The 21925-nt window shown below is 38.7% G+C and overlaps 1 protein-coding gene across 10 annotated transcripts in view; it reads left to right on the top strand.

Moving 5' to 3' along the window:
* The window catches only part of NT5C2 (5'-nucleotidase, cytosolic II), a 106409-nt gene that overhangs the window by 41043 nt on the left and 43441 nt on the right, over positions 1–21925 (top strand). For all 10 annotated transcript variants that reach the window (XM_030941375.1, XM_030941373.1, XM_030941380.1 and 7 more), the window contains exon 3: positions 14743–14816. Coding sequence is in view for 2 of the 10 variants with exons in the window: in XM_010356189.2 (XP_010354491.1) it covers positions 14743–14816 (74 nt within the window). In the remaining 8 variants the exon portion in view is untranslated. The remainder of the gene's footprint in view (positions 1–14742; positions 14817–21925) is intronic.

Genomic DNA, 21925 nt, shown 5'->3' on the forward strand with positions numbered 1-21925 from the left:
TTTAGGTTCGTCCTGTAATATGATCGGCACATACTTCCTTCTCTTGTAATTCACGTTGTTCATTTTCTGAGGGAGGAAATAACTAAACTAATAATTAAAACATAAAATTATTTATCCTGTGTGTTTTTTGCTCCCAGAGTAAACTGAAAATGATTTTGACCGACCAGGGCTGCTTGATTCTGTGAAACTCACATTGTTTGCGTACTGTTGGAGGGCCTCATTAGGGGGTAAATTTGCTTTTTCTGTTTGCCAGTAACGATTCCTGTCTCTTACGGAAACTTGCCATTTGGATTGTCTCCTTCCTTAACTGGCCAGCCTTAAACAGTTCAGGCCATTAGTTATTTTTTCTAGTCTTGAAATTTTAAAAAAATTATTCTTAAGTTTTCAAGTATTTAAAGCTGAGGATATTGGTCACTGAGATATTGCCTAGTTAGGGTTCGGCATTGTGCCCAAATGTGTTGGGCCTCTCAGGGCCTGAGTTCTCTGTGCTTTAACAAATGAGCTACAGTTCTCAAGAGATCAGTGAAGCTTGTTTGTTGATCCTGTATTCTCATCCAGAGGAAGTAGATCTTTGAGAATGTCTAAGGAAGGGTAAGTGATTTTATTATTCTTTCTCTTTCATTTTTCTCAGTGAAGAGGTGTCATCTGAGTGAATTAAAAGATTAATAAGCAGTGCTACCAGTCCAAGGGTGGAGGTAGAGGCAGAGATTGAAAGAAATTCATCCCAAATCTTACAGTGTTTCATGTGTAATCTACTGTAAAGTTGCTGTTGTTGTTTTGAAAGACAGCATTGAGTAAGGGTAATCTTAATAGGAATTTTGTAAGATATAAGTACTTTGTTTACTCTGTGGTAAATTCAGTTTGTTTTCCTGCAGAATGTATTTATCAAGTTTGGAAGCGAACGGTGGTTTACCGAGGAATTGAGGGAAGCTTACAAATTCAGAGGCATTTTAGATATGTTGTACCTTTAGAAAATAGTGTGAAATATTTAGTGAAAAACAGCCTATGATTTTGTTTGTTTCTGGGAAGTGTAGGCAAAAAATAATTTAGAGTACAATTCCCTATTCTAATTTGCTTTGCAATATAAGATAGTTCTCTGTTGTTTTTATATTATTTTCTCTTATGCTTCAGAGTCTGAATTATTACTGATTCTCTATTTGTGACCACTATAATAAGTGATAAGTTAATAACTGCATACTGTTAGTTATTTCATTTCTAGCCTTCAGGCATAACTAGACCTGGTTAATTTTAGAGAGATGTTTCTTTTGATAAAATAGGACATAAATCTTTCCAAAAAATTCTTTAAAAATACAGTAAAAGTTTAGTTTTTATTTTTCTGGAATCTATTATTTTCTAGTTCTTTTGTTCTGTAAGAAAATTTGAAGTGGTTCCAGAGCCTCACATTTACAACTTATTTTAATCTAATCATGTATTGATTATGAACAAAATAAAATTGGCCCACTTTACTACTATTTTTAAACTTCATTATTGAATAACGAGAACAACCAGGGGTATAAGTAATTCTGTATTATTTTTAGACCTTTTATGACATCACTAGAAATTTGAGGTTTCTTTTAAATGTGAAAGTTATGAAAGGACTGCCGTTTTAGATTGGTATATTTTCTTAAAGGACTGCCTTTTTAGGTTGGTGTATTTTCTTTCCTTCTATCACTGGCTATAGATTGGTAGTTGTTAAACCATTTTTATGATAAGGACTATCACAGGTGCTAGTATATTTGTCAGTCTTGTACACAGGGTTGTTTATAAAGCTATTATAGTTTTTAGATTTAAGATGAATTGTATTTCTAGATGCAGTTAAAGTTCTTGGAAGTAGTTAGTACTAATTTTTACCCATGGTAAAGTATATGTTAGATTTGGTTAGTTAGAGAAAGTTGAAGGGACCTATATTACCCCACTAGTACACTATAAGGGCAGAGACTTTTTTTTAGGTTTATTTGCAGGAGCCTCTGGGGCAATGCCTGTTCTGTCTGAATGGATAATAAGTGCATTTGAAGTATGTGGAGTATATAAATGAAATCAATTAAGTTTTATTCTCTATGCTATCTTTAGAAATAAATGGATACGTTTTGTACTTTGGGATGAAAAAAATTCTTACATTTACCATTTTCATAAGTGCGATGTTGACATTTGGTACCATGTTATCATTTGATAGCTATGAAATATTTCCCTAATAGTAATAGGAAAAGATTGTTAATAGAGTTAAATCACCAAAAATTATACTTGAGCTTTATGTAAACCTATGGTAATTAAGACAGTGTGATATTAGTGTTAAGATAGGCATATAGATTTTGGAACCAAATGGGGAGTTCATAGACCCACACATATATATAATCAATTGATTTTCAGCAATGAAGATAAGCTAATTCAATGGCGAGAGCCTAGTGTTTTTTTTTTTGTTTGTTTTTTTAAGAACAAGTTTCACTCTTGTTGCCCAGACTGGAGTGCAGTGGCGCAATCTTGGCTCACCGCAACCTCCACCTCCTAGGTTCAAGTGATTCTCCTGCCTCAGCCTTCCTGAGTAGCTGGAATTACAGGCATGCTGGTTACCACCACGCCCGGCTAATTTTGTATTTTTAGTAGAGACAGTCTCCATGATGGTCAGGCTGGTCTCGATCTCCTGACCTCAGAGGATCCACCCGCCTTGGCCTCCCAAAGTGCTGGGGATTACAGGCATGAGCTACTGCGCTCAGCCAGGAGAGGCTAGTGTTTTTAACAGATGTACTGGAACAACTGAATATTCATATAGGAAAAAAAAAAAGAACCCTGACCTTTGACCTTTACCTCAAACCGTACATTAAAATAACACAAAATGGATCATAGACCTAAATATAATCTTTGTGACCCCGAATGATGTACAGATTTCTTAGGTAAACTGAATTAAAATTATTAGACAAAATTGGTAAGTTGAGCTTCATCAAAATTCAAAAAATCAAATTTCTGTTTCTTTAAAGACATCATTAAGAATATTTAAAGGTGGCCAGGCACGGTGGCTCACGCCTGTAATCCCAGCACTTTGGGAGGCCGAGGTGGGCGGATCACGAGGTCAGGAGATCGAGACCATCCTGGCTAACACGGTGAAACCCCATCTGTACTAGAAATACAAAAATTAACCAGATGTGGTGGCGGATGCCTGTAGTCCCAGCTACTCGGGAGGCTGAGGCAGGAGAATGGTGTGAACCCAGGAAGCGGAGCTTGCAGTGAGCTGGGATCGGGCCACTGCACTCCAGCCTGGGTGACAGAGCGAGACTCCATCTCAAAAAAAAGAATATTTAAAGGCAAGCCGCAGACTGGGAGAAAATATTCCGAATATATTTATATCTGATAAAAGACTTGGATCCAAAATATATGAAGAACTCTTGTAATTCAATAGTAAGACAACCCAGTTTAAAAACAGGCAAAAGATTTGAATTGATGCTTCACAAAATTGGATTTGAAAAGATGCTATTGGTCATTAGGGAAATACAAATTAAAACTATAGTGAGATACCACTGCGCACACACTAAAATGCCTGCAATAAAAAACACTGACAGTGTGGAGCAATGGTAACTCTCATGCATTGCTAATAAGAGTGCAAAAGAGAAAAGAGTTTTGGCAATGTCTTTTTAAGTTAAACATATGCTTAACATATGACCTGGTAATTCCACTTTTAGATATTTACCCAAGAGATGAAAGGATGCCCACATACATTTGTATGTGACTGTTTGTAGCAGCATCATTTATAGTAGTCGAAAGCTGGAAACAAACCAAATGTCCATTAACTGAATGGATAAACAAATTGTGGTATATCCACACAATGAAATACTCAGGAATAAAAGAACTAATCATATATGCAGCAACATGGATGAATCTTGGAAGTATTGCTAAGTAAGCCAGACACATGACAAAATAATACTTGATTCCATTTATATGAAAACTACAGTGACAGAAAGTACTCGTGGTAGCTCAGGACCAAGGGCTGGGGAGGGTATTGCAAAAGAACATGAAGGAATTTTTTGGATTGAAGAAAATATTCTACATCTTGATTGTAGTAGTTGTTGCATGAGTGTATACCGTTATCAGACTCACCAAAATTTTCATTTACAGTGGGTGAATGTTATTTTAAGTAAATGATACCTTGGTAAAGTTGGTGGAGGAATGAGACTTGAGAAGCTCCTCATCCTGCTGATGTTAAATTTTGTAAATAAAGTGGTTGTTGATTATTCATATTCAAAGGGATATCTTTGGGAAAATATGGGTGCTCCTAGGATGTGTAATGCAGGGAAAAATATACTGTCTTTGCAGTGTCATGATTGAATTAGCCATCTGGAGTTGTTAAAGTGCCTTATTTATTTATTTATTTATAATTACGAGAGTTGCTGTCTTTTAGGTAAAAGGCCAAAATGAATTTTATTATTTGTTTTTATTTTAAATTCTGAGTTTTGACCTTTCTTCCAGTATAGGCACAGTACACTTGTTAATTTGGCCTTATGCTAACATGGATAACCATATTTTCTTCTCTAATTTTTGTCACACAGAGTTTAACCCTGCAATGTTTCTATGTTTTATGAATGATCTTCTATACACTGGTCTTTCAAAAATTGTAAAGAAAAAGTGAAAAACAATTTAGAGGAAAATAGGGAAAAGGGGATTGGAAAAAACCTGTGCTTAATTAGACTGAGGTTTTAGAATAGTAAATGTGTTCTTAGAAGTACTGGTATTGTCCTGGTTTCTCCCATAATTTCTGTATTTCTCTGATTTGGTAGTCAGCCCTCTCTTATATTTCCTACCATCCTGCTCCCATTATCACAATTTCTTCATTTGAGAATGAAGGTGAAGGGAATTTTAATGTCTTTCCTTAAATATTTTTGATGAATCTCCTTGAAGTGTGCTTTAAAATCTTTGGTGGAAAGAGAGTCTACATTATCATCAGTACTGCTATTATCTTGTCGTTTTTAAGATAGACCTTCTTTTACATTTAAACATCTCAGAAACTGGGCTGTATCTGGCAGTATACCACCTAGAATTCAAATTGAGTTCTTCCAGAGAGGATTTGCTTTTGCTTCTTTTGGTCACCTGGGGAAAGTATCAGCCATCCTGGTAGTATAAATTCAGAGCACAACCTACAAGACTGACTTGTTCAAATTCTCAGGGAGAGATTTTTCCCCCTCCCTGGACTCAGTACAAATAGAAAAGAGATGTACAGTCAAGGCTGAGATGTACAGGTTTCTTTGTGGGCCCTTGTGTGTTGTAGATATATTTCTCCCTTATCCTCATAATATGGGTATATCCCTTTTGATATCTTAGCTTTTTGTGGAATCTCCTACTAGGCTCTGACTTGGCATTTCCCCCCTTTTCTTACTGGTATATAATATGGGTACATTTTATAATTGATGGCATTTTAAATCTTAATCATCTTAAATTTTATTCTATGTATGTCTCCATACTGACTTTTCAAAAATCTGGAACTTTTAAATATTGAGTGTATGGGTGAGTAAAATGAGTATTATAATTAATTTATGTTTTATTTTATAAGTGCTAACACATTGGTTCAGATTTCTAGTGTATGTGCTGCCGAGGTGAGCACTGTTCAGATTTTTAATGCACAGGCTGCTGTTCTCTCTCTCTCTTTTTTTTTTTTTTTGAGATGGAGTCTTGCTCTGTTGCCCAGGCTGGAGTGCAGTGGCGCGATCTTGGCTTACTGCCAGCTCTGCCTCCCGAGTTCATGCCATTCTCCTGCCTCAGTCTCCCGAGTAGCTGGGACTACAGGTGCCCGCCACCACGCCTGGCTAATTTTTTGTATTTTTTTAGTAGAGACGGGGTTTCACCATGTTAGCCAGGATGGTCTTGATCTCCTGACCTCGTGATCCACCTGCCTCTGCCTCCCAAAGTGCTGGGATTACAGGCATGAGCCACTGTGCCTGGCCACTGCTCTTCTCTTGACACAATCTGATAAACAAAATGTATCCCTCTTGATGTTCCTCAGAGAAAATGTTAAAACAAATTAGTAAGAAGTTAGTGGTTAGAATTTATGAAAGCAGGACGAATGCTAATAGATGTCTGTTGCTTTTAGAATCTAACCCAAAATTTCTTGTTGTGTCTGTATGTCCATGGTATTTGAGCTTTGAATTTTCAAGAATCCATTTCATAAAGTTCTTACCTATAATATTTTTTATATCATTAAGCATACTTTTTACAAAGGATGGAGACATAATGGCAGACTGAGGTCTTCCTGTTACTTTTTTAAAATAACAGCTTTATTGAGATACAATTCACATACCATTCAATTCATCCTTTTAAAGCGTACAATTCGATGGTTTTAGTATATTCACAGAGTTGTGCAACCAATACCGCTATCTAATCTTAGAACATTTCATTACCCCCACAAGAAACCCTGTACCCAATAGCAGAAACTCCCCGTTCCCTCCTCCCCACAGCCTCTGGCAATGACCAACCCCTATTAAGTTTCTAGTTTAAGCTTAATTTTTAGTTCGGTTAAATATTGTGTCTGCTATTACAAGGCCCTATGTTAGGTGTTGGGAAGGTTATAAATCCTGGTCTCAAAGTTTATAATCCTGTAAAGAATAAGAGAACTACCATATTTTATGTATATGACAACATATAGTGTCAAAATAGGGAATTTAGAATATTTAAAACTCTCATTTGGGTCACAACTTCATAGAATTTTAGTTGATGCAGTTTCTTTCATTAAGTGGAAAAGTAGTGAAATCCAGAGACATTACTGTTACATAGTTCTATGGTACAACCAGAATATTGATAGTTCCTTGACAAAATCGCTTGAGATGCAGGGTCTTGAATGATTAGAGATAACTGAGGTGGCCCTGTTAAGTATAGGGAAAAGAATATAAACAAAGCCTTAGGGCATATTTAGGAAATAGCAAGTAGCTCACTTTGTTTACTACAGCCAAAGGTACATGATGTGGCACAATGTAAGATCAAACTGATTTTCACAAAATGGTGAAAGATTTTGAACTTGAAGATCCAAGAATTTGCAATTTATTAATTGGGGAGGTAGTGAGCGATGACTAAAAGTTCTTAAGAGAGTGATATGATTGGATCAGGGCTTTAGGACACAAACTATGTGTGAGGGAGGACCAGTTTATAAACAACTTTTTTCCAATCTGTTTCAAATGGACACATTTATAAAATAAAAATAACTCAAGGAAAATGAAGACACAGTGTAAGCCTACCTTTTTTATTGCTACATTCAACAAACAAAATTTCTCTGTCAAATTACTATAAAAGTTTCTAAATGCTTAAAATTTCTGTATGTGTCATGTCATGAGTTAGTAACAAATGTTCATAAGCTAGCATTGGTCTGTGGACCATGCTTTAAGTAGCACTACTTCAAAGCAATTAATTTGGCATTAGTGTGAGGGCAGAGCAATTGGGAGATGATTGTTGGACTAATGAGGACCTGGACATGTTGTTAGCACTGTGAATTGAATGGAAGATTGGATTCCAGAGACGTTTGGTAATTTAAATGAAGGCACATGAGATGATTGGATGTGGATTTGAAGAAGAGGAAAGAATCAAAAGGTAATAACTAGATTTTAAGCTTGAGTGGGAAAATGGGATTGCCCGTAGCAGAAATAGGAACTAGTTTGGAGGTTGGGTTTTCAACAAAAAACCACATTATAGCATTTTCTATTAAGTAAAAATATGCATATATACAGACATGTACTTTTTAGTTCATAGTTTCAATTTGCCCTCTCAAAAAGCACTTGTAACTTTTTCTTTTCTTGATTGTAGCAAATTTTCAATGTCTAATTATGCAAGCCCATAAGGAAAACAGATGCCCAAGAAGATTTTATACTTGAATCCTTAGTCTCATTTGTTGTTGGACTAACTGTCATTGGGCACTTGGCCAGGAAATTGTGACTCCTAGGCAAGGGGAGGAGTTACAGATAAAGTTCATCATTGCCAAAGAAATTCTATTCCAAATGGATTTGTGCGGAGCAACAGTGATATCCAGTGACAAGTTAAATTAGACACAGAGGTGTTTTCTCCAGCACTGTCTCCGAAGACACATGGTTTTGAGGGGCCCGATTCAGGCTAAACTTCTTGAAGTTAAGTCACAAAAAAACTATACTAGGGACTTTACGAAGAATTTTGTTATGTGACTTCAAGAACTAGTTGACTCAGATAGTTTTATACTTTTCAAAACGGCAACCAGTGACAGATGAGGTAATACTGCTTTGAATTGCAAGTTAAATCTCAAAACCATTAAGATTGCTATTTACAAAATTTCAAATTCAATAAATTGCATGTTCGTGTTACTTAAGTGTGAGAATATTCCTGTTTATAAAGCACGTTATATTAATGGCTCTATTTCTTACGGTTAATATTTATATTAACTTGGATAGAATTTATTCAAGTTTAATGTCGTAACTGCTGTGGGATATCATAATAAAAGCTGTTACATTTGTCTTTATATTGAAGTCTGTGCTTGGTTTTATAGTGTTGCTGTCACCTAGAGATTGTTTTTCTTGTTAATGCTCAAATCTGCAACTTACAAAAGACTTAGTATGTTGGAATTGCTGATTAATTGTGCTTTAAGATTGGATGCTTAGTTTAGTCATGCTTTCTAGGGTGGCAAGTTTGTGCTTTTTTAAAAGCAAGCTTCAGGAAGTTAATTTCTCAGATATGTTCAAACTCTTGAACACAGGGGTGGAGTATGTTCCACTCGTTAATAATTTAGAAATGTGACACAGTAAACTGGCATTGGCAAAGGTACAGTCAAGGTCCTGAAACCAGTAGAAATTTTTGGATTCCTCAAACAGATAAATCTTTTTGTTTTGAAATGTATGATGGGGCAGTGGGCCAGCCTTGTAATTGATATAGTACCTTTTAGTTGATATAGTACCTAACACTTTGTTTTGCTATAACCTCAGTGAAGAGTAGTCACTACTTTGAGACCAGGAGATTCATTTCTCTTGAAGACTGTATCCTGGAGACATGATATTTCATGCTTTAAGGCTGCCTCTGTGCTGAAGTCAGTGCATACTTTAAGGATTTGGATGTTTATTATCTTTGTAAACTGTGGCATGTATAGCCAAATAACTATATTTGGCTTATTGCAGTTCTCTATAATACAGCTGTTCTATTTTGCCATTATAGCTTTGCTTATGCACTTTAGATATGCATACAACAAATTAGATTTAATTCCACATTGTCCCTCCCCTCATGTTTTGTAGCCTAAATTAGGGAAAGAAAAGGAAAGATGAGAATATATGTGAGGCTTTTTATTTTTATAAACATAATAGAAATGAATTGAGGGGGAGACAGGAGTGATTATTTCTAAGTTCAGGAATTGCTTTTGTGGTTAGAGCACTTATTTTGAATGAAAATGGAAAGATAAAGGATATTTGGTAGAACTTCATAGGAAAACATCTTATTTCCTAATTTTAGACTCTTACAAAATCTGTCCTAGCTCTTTCTGCTCCCTAAAGAACAGCCTCTATGACATATGTCACAAAATGGTATCTGCTTTATAGTAGACAATAAGTGTGTTGATTGAATAGTTAATGTGACTAGGTTAAAGAGATGAGAAGTGCATTTGATGGATATTTACCAATGATTATTTTGACAAAACTAGATTTTCATATTCCTGAAATATATTATTCCTTGAGTTTACATAGATAATAAAGGTACATTATAATCCTTGAATCCTTAAAAATATACATATGTGATTTGATAGATTTTCATGACAGTACAAGCTTAATGTCTTTTCTAACAAAGAAAGAAACTGGTACTTGGCTGGGACTGTTGACAGTTTCTTAAGCACTGATTGAGTGACATTAGCAGCAAAATCTCTTTTTTCCTGTAATGTTAGCTGTGCCTGAAGCCAGCTAGCATCTTTCTTCTATGAGAGTCGAAGCTGTTTCTTTTATTATGTGGTTCCACATACTTCTATCCTGGATTGTATCACAAGGGAAAAAATCGTCCCCAATCCATTTCTGCTTGTATTCCCATGGAATATTTTAGGCATGTCAGCTGTTGGGGCCTGATCAAGGCTTTGATCCAGTTGGCTCTCTAGCTTCAATTAAGAATCTGTTTGAAAAGCCTTCAGTAGTAACATTTAGTTTCTAGAGTTACAACCATTATTTTGTCTTTTATCCCTGTTGTACTTTCAAAAGGATTTATGTAACTGGGAAAATATAATAAAGCAGATGCTTTTATCAATAATAGTGGGGTGATATTTGATGAAATATTAGAAGGTGATATGTTTGGGGGCTGGAGGTTGGAGGGTGTTTTTTGTTTCTTTGTTTGAGACAGGGTCTTGCTCTGTTGCCCAAGCTAGAGTGCACTGGCACGGTCTCAGTTCACTGCAGCTTTGACCTCCTGGGCTCATGTGATCTTCCTGCCTCAGCCTCCTGAGTAGCTGAGACTACAGGCATGTGCCACTCTGCCTGGGTAATTTTTTATTTTTTTGTAGAGATAGGGTCTCACTATATTGCCCAGGCTGGTCTCAGACTCCTGGGCTCAAACAGTCCTCCCACCTTGGCCTCCCAAAGTGCTGGGATTATAGGCGTGAGCCACCACTCTTGGTTGTCTCAAACTCCTTTTTAAAAAAGTCTCCAAGGCTGTCTCTACAAAAAAAAAGGAAAAGAAAAATAGCTGGACATGGTGGTGTGTACCTATGGTCCCAGCTACTTGGGAGGTTGAAGCTGAGGTAGGAGGATAACATGAGCCTGGGAGGTTGGGGCTGCAGTGAGCCATTATCACACCGCTGCACTCCAGCCTGGGCAACATAGTAAGACTATGTCTTGAAAATAAATAAGAAACATATATATACAAATTAGGCATTTTTAAATGGTGAGGTAAATATCAATAGAAGATCTGATATTTTCTTTTTGTATCCCAGTGGAGGCTTTTTGCATCCCTTAGTGCAGCTACTCTTCTTTGGAGACCATTGACCTAGATCACTGATGGGGGAGCCCAGCCCAAGCTTTTTGTTTTTAATAAGTTACTTAGGTGATTGTGATTTTGATGTACACTGCAGTTTTGAGATCCACTGATCTATATCATTCGAATTTCTTATAGTTACTTATGAAATGAAGGCAAAGAAAAGGTTTGGTCAGAAGAGGAGAAGCCATGAAGTTTTAACTTTGGCTACCAAGCTGAGGATCAGGTGGAAAGGATAACCTTATTTTCTTTCTTTTCCCTTTCCTTTCCCTTTCCTCCTTTCTTTTCTTTTCTTTTCTTTTTTTTTTTTTTTTTGACGGAGTCTTGCTCTGTAGCCCAGGCTGGAGTGCAGTGACGCAATCTCGGCTCACTGCAACCTCTGCCTCCTGGGTCCAGGCTCAAGCAATTCTCCTGTCTCAGCCTCCTGAATAGCTGGGATTACAGGAATGCGCCACCATGCCCAGCTAATTTTTGTATTTTTAGTAGAGACAGGGTTTCACCATGTTGGCCAGTCGGGTCTTGAACTCCTGACCTCGTGATTCGCCCACCTCAGCCTCCCAAATTGCTGGAATTACAGGCATAAGCCACCGCGCCTGGCTCTTCCTTTCTTTTCTTCTTGCTTTTTTTCCTGTTTGTGGCAGGATCTCACTGTCACCCAGGCTAGAGTGCAGTGGTACAATCTCAGCTCGTTGCAGCTTCTGCCTCTGAGGCTCAGGAGATCCCACTTCAGCTTCCCGAGTAACTAGGACTTCAGGCATGCACCACCACACCTAGCTTTTTTTTTGGTATTTTTTGTGGAGATGGGGTTTTGACATGTTGCCTAGGCTAGTCTCGAACTCCTGTGCTCAAGCGATCTGCCTGCCTTGTAAAGTACTGGGATTACAGGCGTGAGCCACTACATCTGGCCCTTATTTTTAAAGATGATTAAAACTTACCCTGAAAGACCATCATGCTGATGATCTACCATATTATTATATGTTCAGTTTTTCCTATGTCTTCATAGTGATCTTTCTGATTATTTCATTTCCTTAAAATCTGATATTTTGGTCTTAAATGCAGGATAAAGTCCAAATTCCCTAATGTGGCTTACAAAATTTTCATGATTTTGACCCCTGCTAACCTTCCATAGCTTTTATTGCTCCTTCCCCCATGCTTGCCCCCTGGAAAACCTGTTTCTGTGAAAACAAACAGAAGCAAAATCAAAGAAAGCTTCTCAACTCCAGCCACAATAAATGATCTGTAGTTTACTGTAAACCTTTTCCGTGCTTGGTTATTTTGCCTGCATTGCCTTTCTTGCGTTTTCCTACTGGAAAACTACTGATTGATTAAGATTCAGTTCAAACATTTCTTCCTGACCTCTCTAAACAACTGGTACTCTCTCCTCCATGTGATTTTATAGTACTTACTGAATTGCTGAAATTACTTAAAAGTCTCCCTTCTAGTAGGCTGAGTTCCTCAAGGATAAAGAGAGTAAATTACAATATAAGTTTCATGAGGGCTGATACAGTCTTTTGTTTAATCACAGTATCTGGGTATAATAGTAGCTATTTATTTAATGAATCTATATATCTTCAGTGGGCTTTAAATTACTTGTTTATTAAATAAATTATAAATTAATAAGTGAATGAGTTATAAAATCCCAAAAGTAATCTTATTTTATGGGTTCAGACTTGGAAAGGAGAGCGTCTTCTTTGAAATCTTGAATACATGGCATTTTTAATGCCAGGACACAATACACAAATCTGTATATTTTTGTATAATATCTGATTTCATTTTCTGTATAGGAAAGACTTGGATAATATTTTTAAATTTTTAATTTATTTGTTATGTTTTTTGGAAACAGGGTCTCACTCTCCCACCCAGGCTGGAGTTCAGTGGTGTGATCTTGACTCACTATAGCCTTGATCTCTTAGACTCAAGCAATCCTCCTACCTCAGCCTCCCAAGTAGCTGGGACCACAGGTGCACACCACCATCCCCAGCTGATTTCTGTATTTTTTGTAGAATTGGGGTCTCACCATGTTACCTAGGCTGGTCTTGAACTCTTGAGCTGAAGCCATCTGCCTGCCTTGGCCTCCCAAAATGCTGGGATTACAGGTGTGAGCCACTGCTCCCGGCCTTGAATAATTTTTATGGATTTTAATATTGGTATTTAAATGAGAAGGTCTAAAAGAAAACAAAGGAAAAGCTTCTTGACATTGGTCTTGGCAGTGATTTTTTTTGTTTAGGACACCAAAAGCACAGGTAACAAAGGCAAAAACAAGTGGGACTACCTCAAACTAAAAAGCTCCTGCACAGCAAAGGAGAAACAGCAAAGTAAAAAGGCAGCCTATGGATTGGCAGAAACTGTTTGCGAACCATATATCTGATAAGGGATTAATATCTGAAATATATGAGGACCTCAAACAGTAACCATAAAAGGAATAACCCAAAAATGGGCAAAGGACCTGCATAGATATTTCTCCAAAGCAAACGTGCAAATGGCTAACAGGTGTTTGAAAAGGTGCTTAACATCATTAATCATCAGGGGGAGTGCAAATCAAAACCACCATGAGTTATCATCTCATACCTATTAGAATGCCTTTTATCAAAAAGGTAAGAAATAAATGTTGGCAAGGATGCAGTGAAAAGGGAATCTTTGTACACTGTTGGTGGCAATGTAAACTGATGCAGCCACCGTGGAAAATGCTGTAGAGCTTCCTAAACAAATTGAAAATAGAGCTGCCATATTACCCAGCAGGTCTTCTAGTTATATTCCCAAAGGAAGTAAAATCACCACTTTGTAAAGCTATCTGCACTCCCATGTTCATTGCAACATTAGAGTAGCCAGGAGATGGAAAATAACAAAGTATCTGTTGATGGGCTGAATGGATAAGGAAATTATGGTATATATACACACAATGGAATATTCAGCCTTAAAAAAGGAGATTCTACTGTTTGCAACACCATTGATGAACCTAGAAGACATTATGCTAAGTGAAATAAGCCAGATACACCAAAGAATACTGCATGATTTCACATGTGGAATCTAAAAAAACAATCAAAAAAGGAAACCATAGAAACAAAGAGCAAAACAGTGATTGGAGGCCAGGCGTGGTGGCTCATGTCTGTAATCCCAGGACTTTGAGAGGCCGAGGTGGGAGGGTTGCTTGAGCCAGGAGTTGAAGACCAGCCTGAGCAACATAGGTGAGCCTCTGTCTCTACAAAAAATTAAAAAATCATCCAGGCTAGGTGATGTGTGTCTATAGTTCCTGCTGCTTGGGAGGCTGAGGTGAGAGGATCTCCTGAGCCTAGGAGGCTGAGGCTGCAGTGAGTCATGATTGCACCACTGCACTCCAGCCTGGGTGACAGAGTGACTGCCTCAAAAAACAAAAACAAAACAATGTGGGGGAAGGATGGAAAGATGTAGATCAGAGGGTTCAAAGTTGCAGTTATGTTGGATGAATGCCTAATGTACAGCATGAGGGCTATATTTAATAATATTGTATTATGTACTGGTAATTTGTCAAGACAATAGATTTTAAGTACTTTGTACCACAAAAAAAAAAAGAAAAAAGAAGTAAAGGTAACTATATGGGATAATGAGTATGTTAATTTGTTTGACTGTATTAATCATTTCACTGTGTATATGTGTATCAAGATAAGTATATCAAACAGCATGTTATGTTATACATCCTAATATATAATTTTAAAAGTTTAAAAAATCAGTTGGAAAAATAAATAAATGAGAAAACCTAGAAAAATAGCCAAATAACTTTATTAAACTTGAGAATTTATTTTCCAATGTTGAGATATTATTTTTTATTATTTTCTATAGGGTGTTTGTGAACCGAAGTTTAGCCATGGAAAAGATAAAGTGTTTTGGTTTTGATATGGATTATACCCTTGCTGGTGAGTAGCAATTTCTGATTGCTTAAGAACTGCTGCTTTGGGTATAACACAGTGGGTTCACAGTAGGCAATTCAATTAACATTTGCTAACTTAATCATGTATTTGGCTGCCAGAAGCTTTTATTATCAGATTGCTTCCACTAAGATTTATGAATATTGAAATTATCAGATATCCTTGAGATTTGGCTCATGAGTTTGCACACATAGATAGAAAAAGTATTAAATTTTACTCTTTTAGAGATCCTGGTAAGAAATAATATGGTAAAATCATACATTGATACATATATTTGGGCATTTTTGACTTTTACTCTTAGCCATTCTTTAGGTATGAGATTTTGTATCTCTTACTTTGCCACAGATAAACTTGTATCAGTTAAAAATTTTAATGTTACTTTTTTTTTTGAGATGGAGTTTCACTCTTGTCTTCCAGGCTGGAGTGCAATGGTGCGATTTGGGCTCACTGCAACCTCCACCTCCTGGGTTCGAGCGAGTTTCCTTCCTCAGCCTCCCAGGTAGCTGGGATTACAGGTGTGCGCCATCATACTCGGCTAAATTTTGTATTTTTAGTAGAGATGGGATTTCACCATGTTGGCCTGGCTGATATCGAACTCCTGACCTCAGGTGATCCACCTGGCTTGGCCTCCCAAAGTGCTGGGATTACAGGCGTGAGCCACCACGCCCAGACAATATGTTGTTATTAACACAGATGGGAAATGTGTTCATTTTCCATTTAAATGATTGCACACATAATACGTATAAGGCTTTTAAAAAACTAGAGCCGCAGCCATAAGAAAGAATGAGTTTGTGTCCTTTGCAGGGACATGGATGAAGCTGGAAGCCGTCATTCTCAGCAAACTGCACAGGAACCGAAAACCGAACACTGCATATTCTTACTTATAAGTAGGAGTTGAACATTGAGAACACATGAACACGGGGAGGGGAACATCACACACTGGGGCTTGTCCGGGGGTGGGAGGCAAAGGGAGGGAGAGCATTAGGACAAACACCTAATGCATGCAGGGCTTAAAACCTAGATGACGGGTTTATATGTGCAGCAAACCATGGTACATGTATACCTATGTAACCTGCATGTTCTGCGCACATATCCCAGAACTTAAAAAAAACAACAAAACCCAAAAAACTCAGAGATGTACTAGACTTGCTTTTCTGTACTTAGGGTATATGCAGGAATTTAGCCAGTCTTCCCAGTGGTTAGCTGCAATTAGATGGAGGACTGGGCAAGAAGTCACTGAAACCCCATGACAAACATGGGAAAGATGAACTTCTTTTTTAACTTGTAGAATCCTTAGTCTGTGTAGATGTTTTCATCAGCATGTTTTGTCCTTAGGATGTGGGACATTGGGTACCATCTTACGGTCTTCTATTTGTGTAAACTTTGTGTTTAAGTTTCCACATCCTTTTTTATTAAATAAATTATATAGCTTCTGAAACCAACCAACCAACCAACCAACCAACCAACCAACCAACCAACCAACCAACCAAACAAACAAACAAAAAACTAGAACCATTAGCTTTATTCATTATCCTATAGCCCTTACCACCAGCACTGTGCTGTTTTTCCCTTCCTTCTCTAAGATACATTTGAGTCAATGTATTAATCAATAGTTATAACATCTTTCCAGAACTTAGTAAAATATTTTCAATCTCATGAAAATGCATTTAATTTAAGAAGTAGTGGGGAGGTGGGATCAAGTTGAGCATATGTGCTTGCACGTGTGTGTGAAACTGACAGAATCTTTCAGAAATTGTCTCTTAAAAATTTTGTCTTTACACAAAAACCTTAAAATGTATAAAGACACTTCTCAGGAACTATTAATATAACAGTGCTAATTTGTCCATCTCAAATTAGAGAAATCGCAGTTTGATGTTCAATTTAGGCTACAAATGTAAATGAATAATACATGTTCAAAAATGAAATTATGGGGGTACTTGCCACATAGATATGGCCATGATTTTTTTTACCAACAAATAATACATTAAAAATATACACAGTTCCTGATTTGAATTTTTCTCTTCCCTCCATACTCTTTTGTCATTTATTTGTTTTTCTATTGCCTTAAGCTTATTTTTGCAGCATTTAATGTTTTTTGATTGGTCACAGGCACTTTTAGGAGTACTTGTCAGAAAGCAGGGGAAAGCAGTCTACTTTCTCAATGTAGATCTTGCTGTTCAAATGGGGAGAAAATCCTATAGTCTCTTCTTTCAAGAATTCTAGCTCTCTAGAGAAAGGAATGGTGAGATAATTTGGTAGCTGAAAGAGATTATCTAAAGCAGAAATAGAAGTTAATAGTGTCAAAAAGTGACAAACATTTTTCCCTTGGTTATTACGACAATCTCATTACATTGAAATAGTTCAATTCAGTAAGTATTTATTGAGAATCTATAATGTGCCTGGCACATTTTGTTACTGAAAACTGAGATGATTGTATATTCCCACAGAATAATGAAAAAATAAACTATCTTGTATATTGAAAAGGTCACTGAATCGGCCTTGCGCGGTGGCTCATGTCTATAATCCCAGCACTTTGGGAGACTGAGGTGGGCGGATTACTTGACAGGAGTTTGAGACCAGCCTGCCCAACATGGTGAAACCCCGTCTCTACCAAAAAATACAAAAATTAGCTGGGTATAGTGGTACTCGCCTATAGTCTCAGCTGGTCAGGAGGCTGAGGTGGGAGAATCGCATGAACCAGGGAGGCAGAGGTTGCAGTGAGCCGAGATGGTGCCACTGCACTCCAGCCTGGGCAACAGAGTGAGACCGTGTTTCAAAAAAAAAAAAAAAAAAAAAAAAAAAATTAACTGAATCTGTCTCTAAACTTGAATGCACCTTGTGATTTATTCTTTTTGGTTTTTGCAATGCCACTTCATATTTTAATGCTTTCTCCTAGTCTACACACAAATATACTTTGTGTATATTTAACAGTAACTGTTAACATTTATTAAGTACTTATTATATGCCAGGACCTGTTCCAAGTGCTTTATATAGATTATCTCATTTAACACATGGATTCTGTTATGTGAATATCTGTTACTTAATATTTACAGAAACTCTTTGAAGCAGTTACTACTATCATCTTCATTTTACATATGACTGAGATTAAGCACTTGGTCCAAGGACATTTAGTTATGATGTACCTGAACCAAGATTCAGACCTAAGCATGCATATATGTATAGGCATAAAATGTTAAAATTATCATTTTGGATAATGACAATTTATTGAAATTTTCATATAAATAGAAACATATAGTGTGTTAGTCTGTTTTCACTCTGCTGATAAAGACATACCTGCGACTGGGCAATTTACAAAAGAGATTTTTGTCTTGTTTTGTTTTGTTTGAGATGGAGTCTCACTCTGTCACCCAGGCTGGAGTGCAGTGGTGCAGTCTCAGCTCACTGCAGCCTCCGCATCCTGGGTTCAAGTGATTATCCTGCCTCAGCCTCCCGAGTAGCAGGGATTACAGGTGCCAGCTACCATGCACGGCTAATTTTTGTATTTTTAGTAGAGACGCAGGGGGCAGTCGGGGTTTCATTATGTTGGCCAGGCTGGTCTGGAACTCCTGACCTCAGGTGATCTGCCTGTTTTGGCCTCCCAAAGTGCTGGGATTACAAGTGTGAGCCACTGAGCCCTACCAGAAAGAGGTTTCATGGACTTACAGTTCCACGTGGCTAGGGAAGCCGCATCATCGTGGCAGAAGGTGAAAGGCATGTCTCACATGGCAGCAGACAGGAGAAGAGAGATTGTTCAGGGAAGTTCCCCTTTTTAAAACCATCAGATCTCATGAGACTTATTCACCATCACAGGAACAGCAAGGTTTAAAAGACCCATCCCCATGATTCAGTTATCTCCCACTGGTTCCCTCCCACAACATGTGGAAATTCAAGATGAGATTTGGGTGGGGACACAGCCAAACCATATCATTCTGCCCCTGGTCCCTCCTAAATCTCTTGTCCTCACATTTCAAAACCAATCATGCCTTCCCAACAGTCCCCCAAAGTCTTAACTCATTTCAGCATTAACTAAAAAAAGTTCACAGTCCAGTATCTCATCTGAAATAAGGCAAGTCCCTTCTGCCTATCAACCTGTAAAATCAAAAGCAAGTTAATTACTTCCTAGATACAGTGGGGACACAGGCATTGAGTAAATACAGCCATTTCAAATGGGAGAAATTGGCCAAAACAAAGAGGGTGCAGGCCCATGCAAGTTTGAAATCCAGTCTGGCAGTCAAATCTTAAAGCTCCAAAATGATCTCTTTTGACCCTGTGTCTCACATCCAGGTCTCGCTGATGCAAGAGGTGGATTCCTATGGTTTTGAGCTGCTCCACTTCTGTGGCTTTGCAGGGTACAGCTTCCCTCCCAGCTGCTTTCACGGGCTGGTGTTGAGTGTTTGTGGCTTTTCCAGGTGCACGGTGCAAGCTATCAGTGGATCTATTATTCTGGGGTCTGGAGGACGGTGACCCTCTTCTCATAGCTCCACTAGGCAGTGCCCCAGTAGGGACTCTGTGTGGGGGCTCTGACATTTCCCTTCTGAACTGCCTTAGCAGAGGTTTTCCATGAGAGCCCCACCCTGGCAGTAAACTTCTGCCTGGACATCCAGGCATTTCCATACATCCTCTGAAATATAGGTGGAGGTTCCTAAACCGCACTTGTTGACTTCTGTGCACTCGCAGGCTCAACACCCCATAGAAGGTGCCAAGGCTTGAGGCCTGTAACCTCTGAAGCCATGGCCCCCGCTCTGCATTGGCCCCTTTCAGCCATGGCAGGGGCGGCTGGCACTCAGGGCACCAAGTCGCTAGGCTGCACACAGCATGGGGAGCCTGGGCCTGGCCCATCAAACTACTTTTTCCTCTGAGGCCTCCTGGCCTGTGATGGAAGGGGCTGCCATGAAGAACTCTGACATGCCCTGGAGACATTTTCCCCATTGTCTTGGTGATTAACATTAGGCTCTTCGTTACTTATGCAGATTTCCATGCAGGGCTTGAATTTCTTCTCAGAAAATGAGTTTTCTTTTCTGTTGCATTGTCAGGCTGCAAATTTTTATGCTCTGCTTCCCTTATAAAACTGAATGACTTTAATAGCACCCAAGGCACCTCTTGAATGCTTTGCTACTTAGAAATTTCTTCCACCAGGCCGGGCATGGTGGCTCAAGCCTGGAATCCCAGCACTTTGGGAGGCTGAGATGGGCGGATCATGAGGTCAGGAGATCGAGACCATCCTGGCTAACACGGTGAAACCCCGTCTCTACTAAAAAAAAAAAAAAAACAAAAAAAAAACAAAAAACTAGCCAGGCGAGGTGGCAGGCGCCTGTAGTCCCAGCTACTTGGGAGGCTGAGGCAGGAGAATGGCATAAACCCGGGAGGCGGAGCTTGCAGTGAGCTGAGATCCTGCCACTGCACTCCAGCCTGGGCGACAGAGCGAGACTCCGTCTCAAAAAAAAAAAAAAAAGAAATTTCTTCCACCAGATACCCTAAAGCATCTCTCTCAAGTTCAAAGTTCCACAGACCTCTAGAGCAGGGGCAAAATGCCACCAGTCTCTGTGCTAAAATATAGAAAGAGTTAGCTTTGCTCCAGCTCCCAACAAGTTCCTCATTTCCATCTGAGACTTCCTCAGCCTGGAATTTATTTCCCATGTCACTATCAACATTTTTGTCAAAGCCATTCAACAAGTCTCTAGGAAGTTCTAAACTTTGCCACATTGTTCTGTCTTATTCTGAGCCCTCCAAACTGTTCAAACATCTGTCTTTTACCCAGTTCCAAAGTTGCTTCCACATTTTCGGGTATCTTTTCAGCAATGCCCCCCTCTACTGGTACCAATTTACTGTATTAGTTTGTTTTCACGGTTGATAAAGACATACCTGAGACGGGGCAGTTTACAAAAGAAAGAGGTTTAGGCCAGGTCAGGTGCGGTGGCTCATCCCAGCACTTTGAGAGGCTCAAGTGGGTGGATCACCTGAGGTCAGGAGTTCGAGACCTGCCTGGCCAACATGGTGAAACCCTGTCTCTACTAAAAATACAAAATTAGCTGGGTGTGGTGGTGTGCGCCTGTAATCCCAGCTACTTAGGAGGCAGGAGAGTCACTTGAACCTGGGAGGTGGAGGTTGCAGTGAGCCAAGATCGTGCCACTGCACTCCGGCCTGGGTAAAAAGAGTAAAACTCCATCTCCAAAAAAAAAAAAAGAAGTTAATGAACTTAGTTTCACATGGCTGGAGTGGCCCCACAATCAAGGTGGAAGGTGAAAGGCGAAAGGCATGTCTCACATGGCAGCAGGCAAGAGAAGAGAGCTTGTGCAGGGAAATTCCCCTTTTTAAAACCATCAGATCTTGTGAGAGTTATTCACTATCACAAGAACAGCACAGGAAGGACACGCCCCTGTGGTTCAGTTACTTCCCACTGGGTCCCTCCCACAACACATGGAAATTCAAGATGAGATTTGGGTGGGGACGTAGCCAAGCCATATCATATATTACGTATATATATTACGTACTTTTTGTCTGCCTTATTTTGCTCAGCATGTTTTTGTGATTCATTCACATTGTTGTCTACCAGTAAGTAGTTTATTCTTTTTTTAACTCTTGACATAATTTTTTTTTATTATTTTAAAATTACTTTAGACCGCGGCTGGGCATGGGTGGCTCATGCCTGTAATCCCAGCACTTTGGGAGGCTGAGGTGGGCAGATCACGAAGTCAGGAGATTGAGACCATCTTGGCTAACATGGTGAAACCCTGTCTCTGCTAAAAAAAAGTACAGAAAATTAGCCGGGCATGGTGGCGGGCGCCTGTAGTCCCAGCTCCTTGGGAGGCTGAGGCAGGAGAATGGCATGAACCCAGGAGGCAGAGCTTGCAGTGAGCCGAGATCGCGCCACTGCACTCCAGCCTGGGTGACAGAGTGAGACTCCGTCTCAGAAAAAAAAAAAAATTACTTTAGACCTACAGAAGAGCTACAGAATAATTTAGAGAGTTCTCCTTTCCTCTCTCCTGTGGTAACATCTTGCTTGACCATAGTACAATTATAAAAACTGAGAAATTAACATTAGTACAGTATTATTAGTTGAACTACGGACTTTGTTTTTCATCAATTTTTCCACTAAT

Source organism: Rhinopithecus roxellana, chromosome 11 (genome assembly GCF_007565055.1).
Source record: "Rhinopithecus roxellana isolate Shanxi Qingling chromosome 11, ASM756505v1, whole genome shotgun sequence".
Taxonomy (NCBI): domain Eukaryota; kingdom Metazoa; phylum Chordata; class Mammalia; order Primates; family Cercopithecidae; genus Rhinopithecus; species Rhinopithecus roxellana.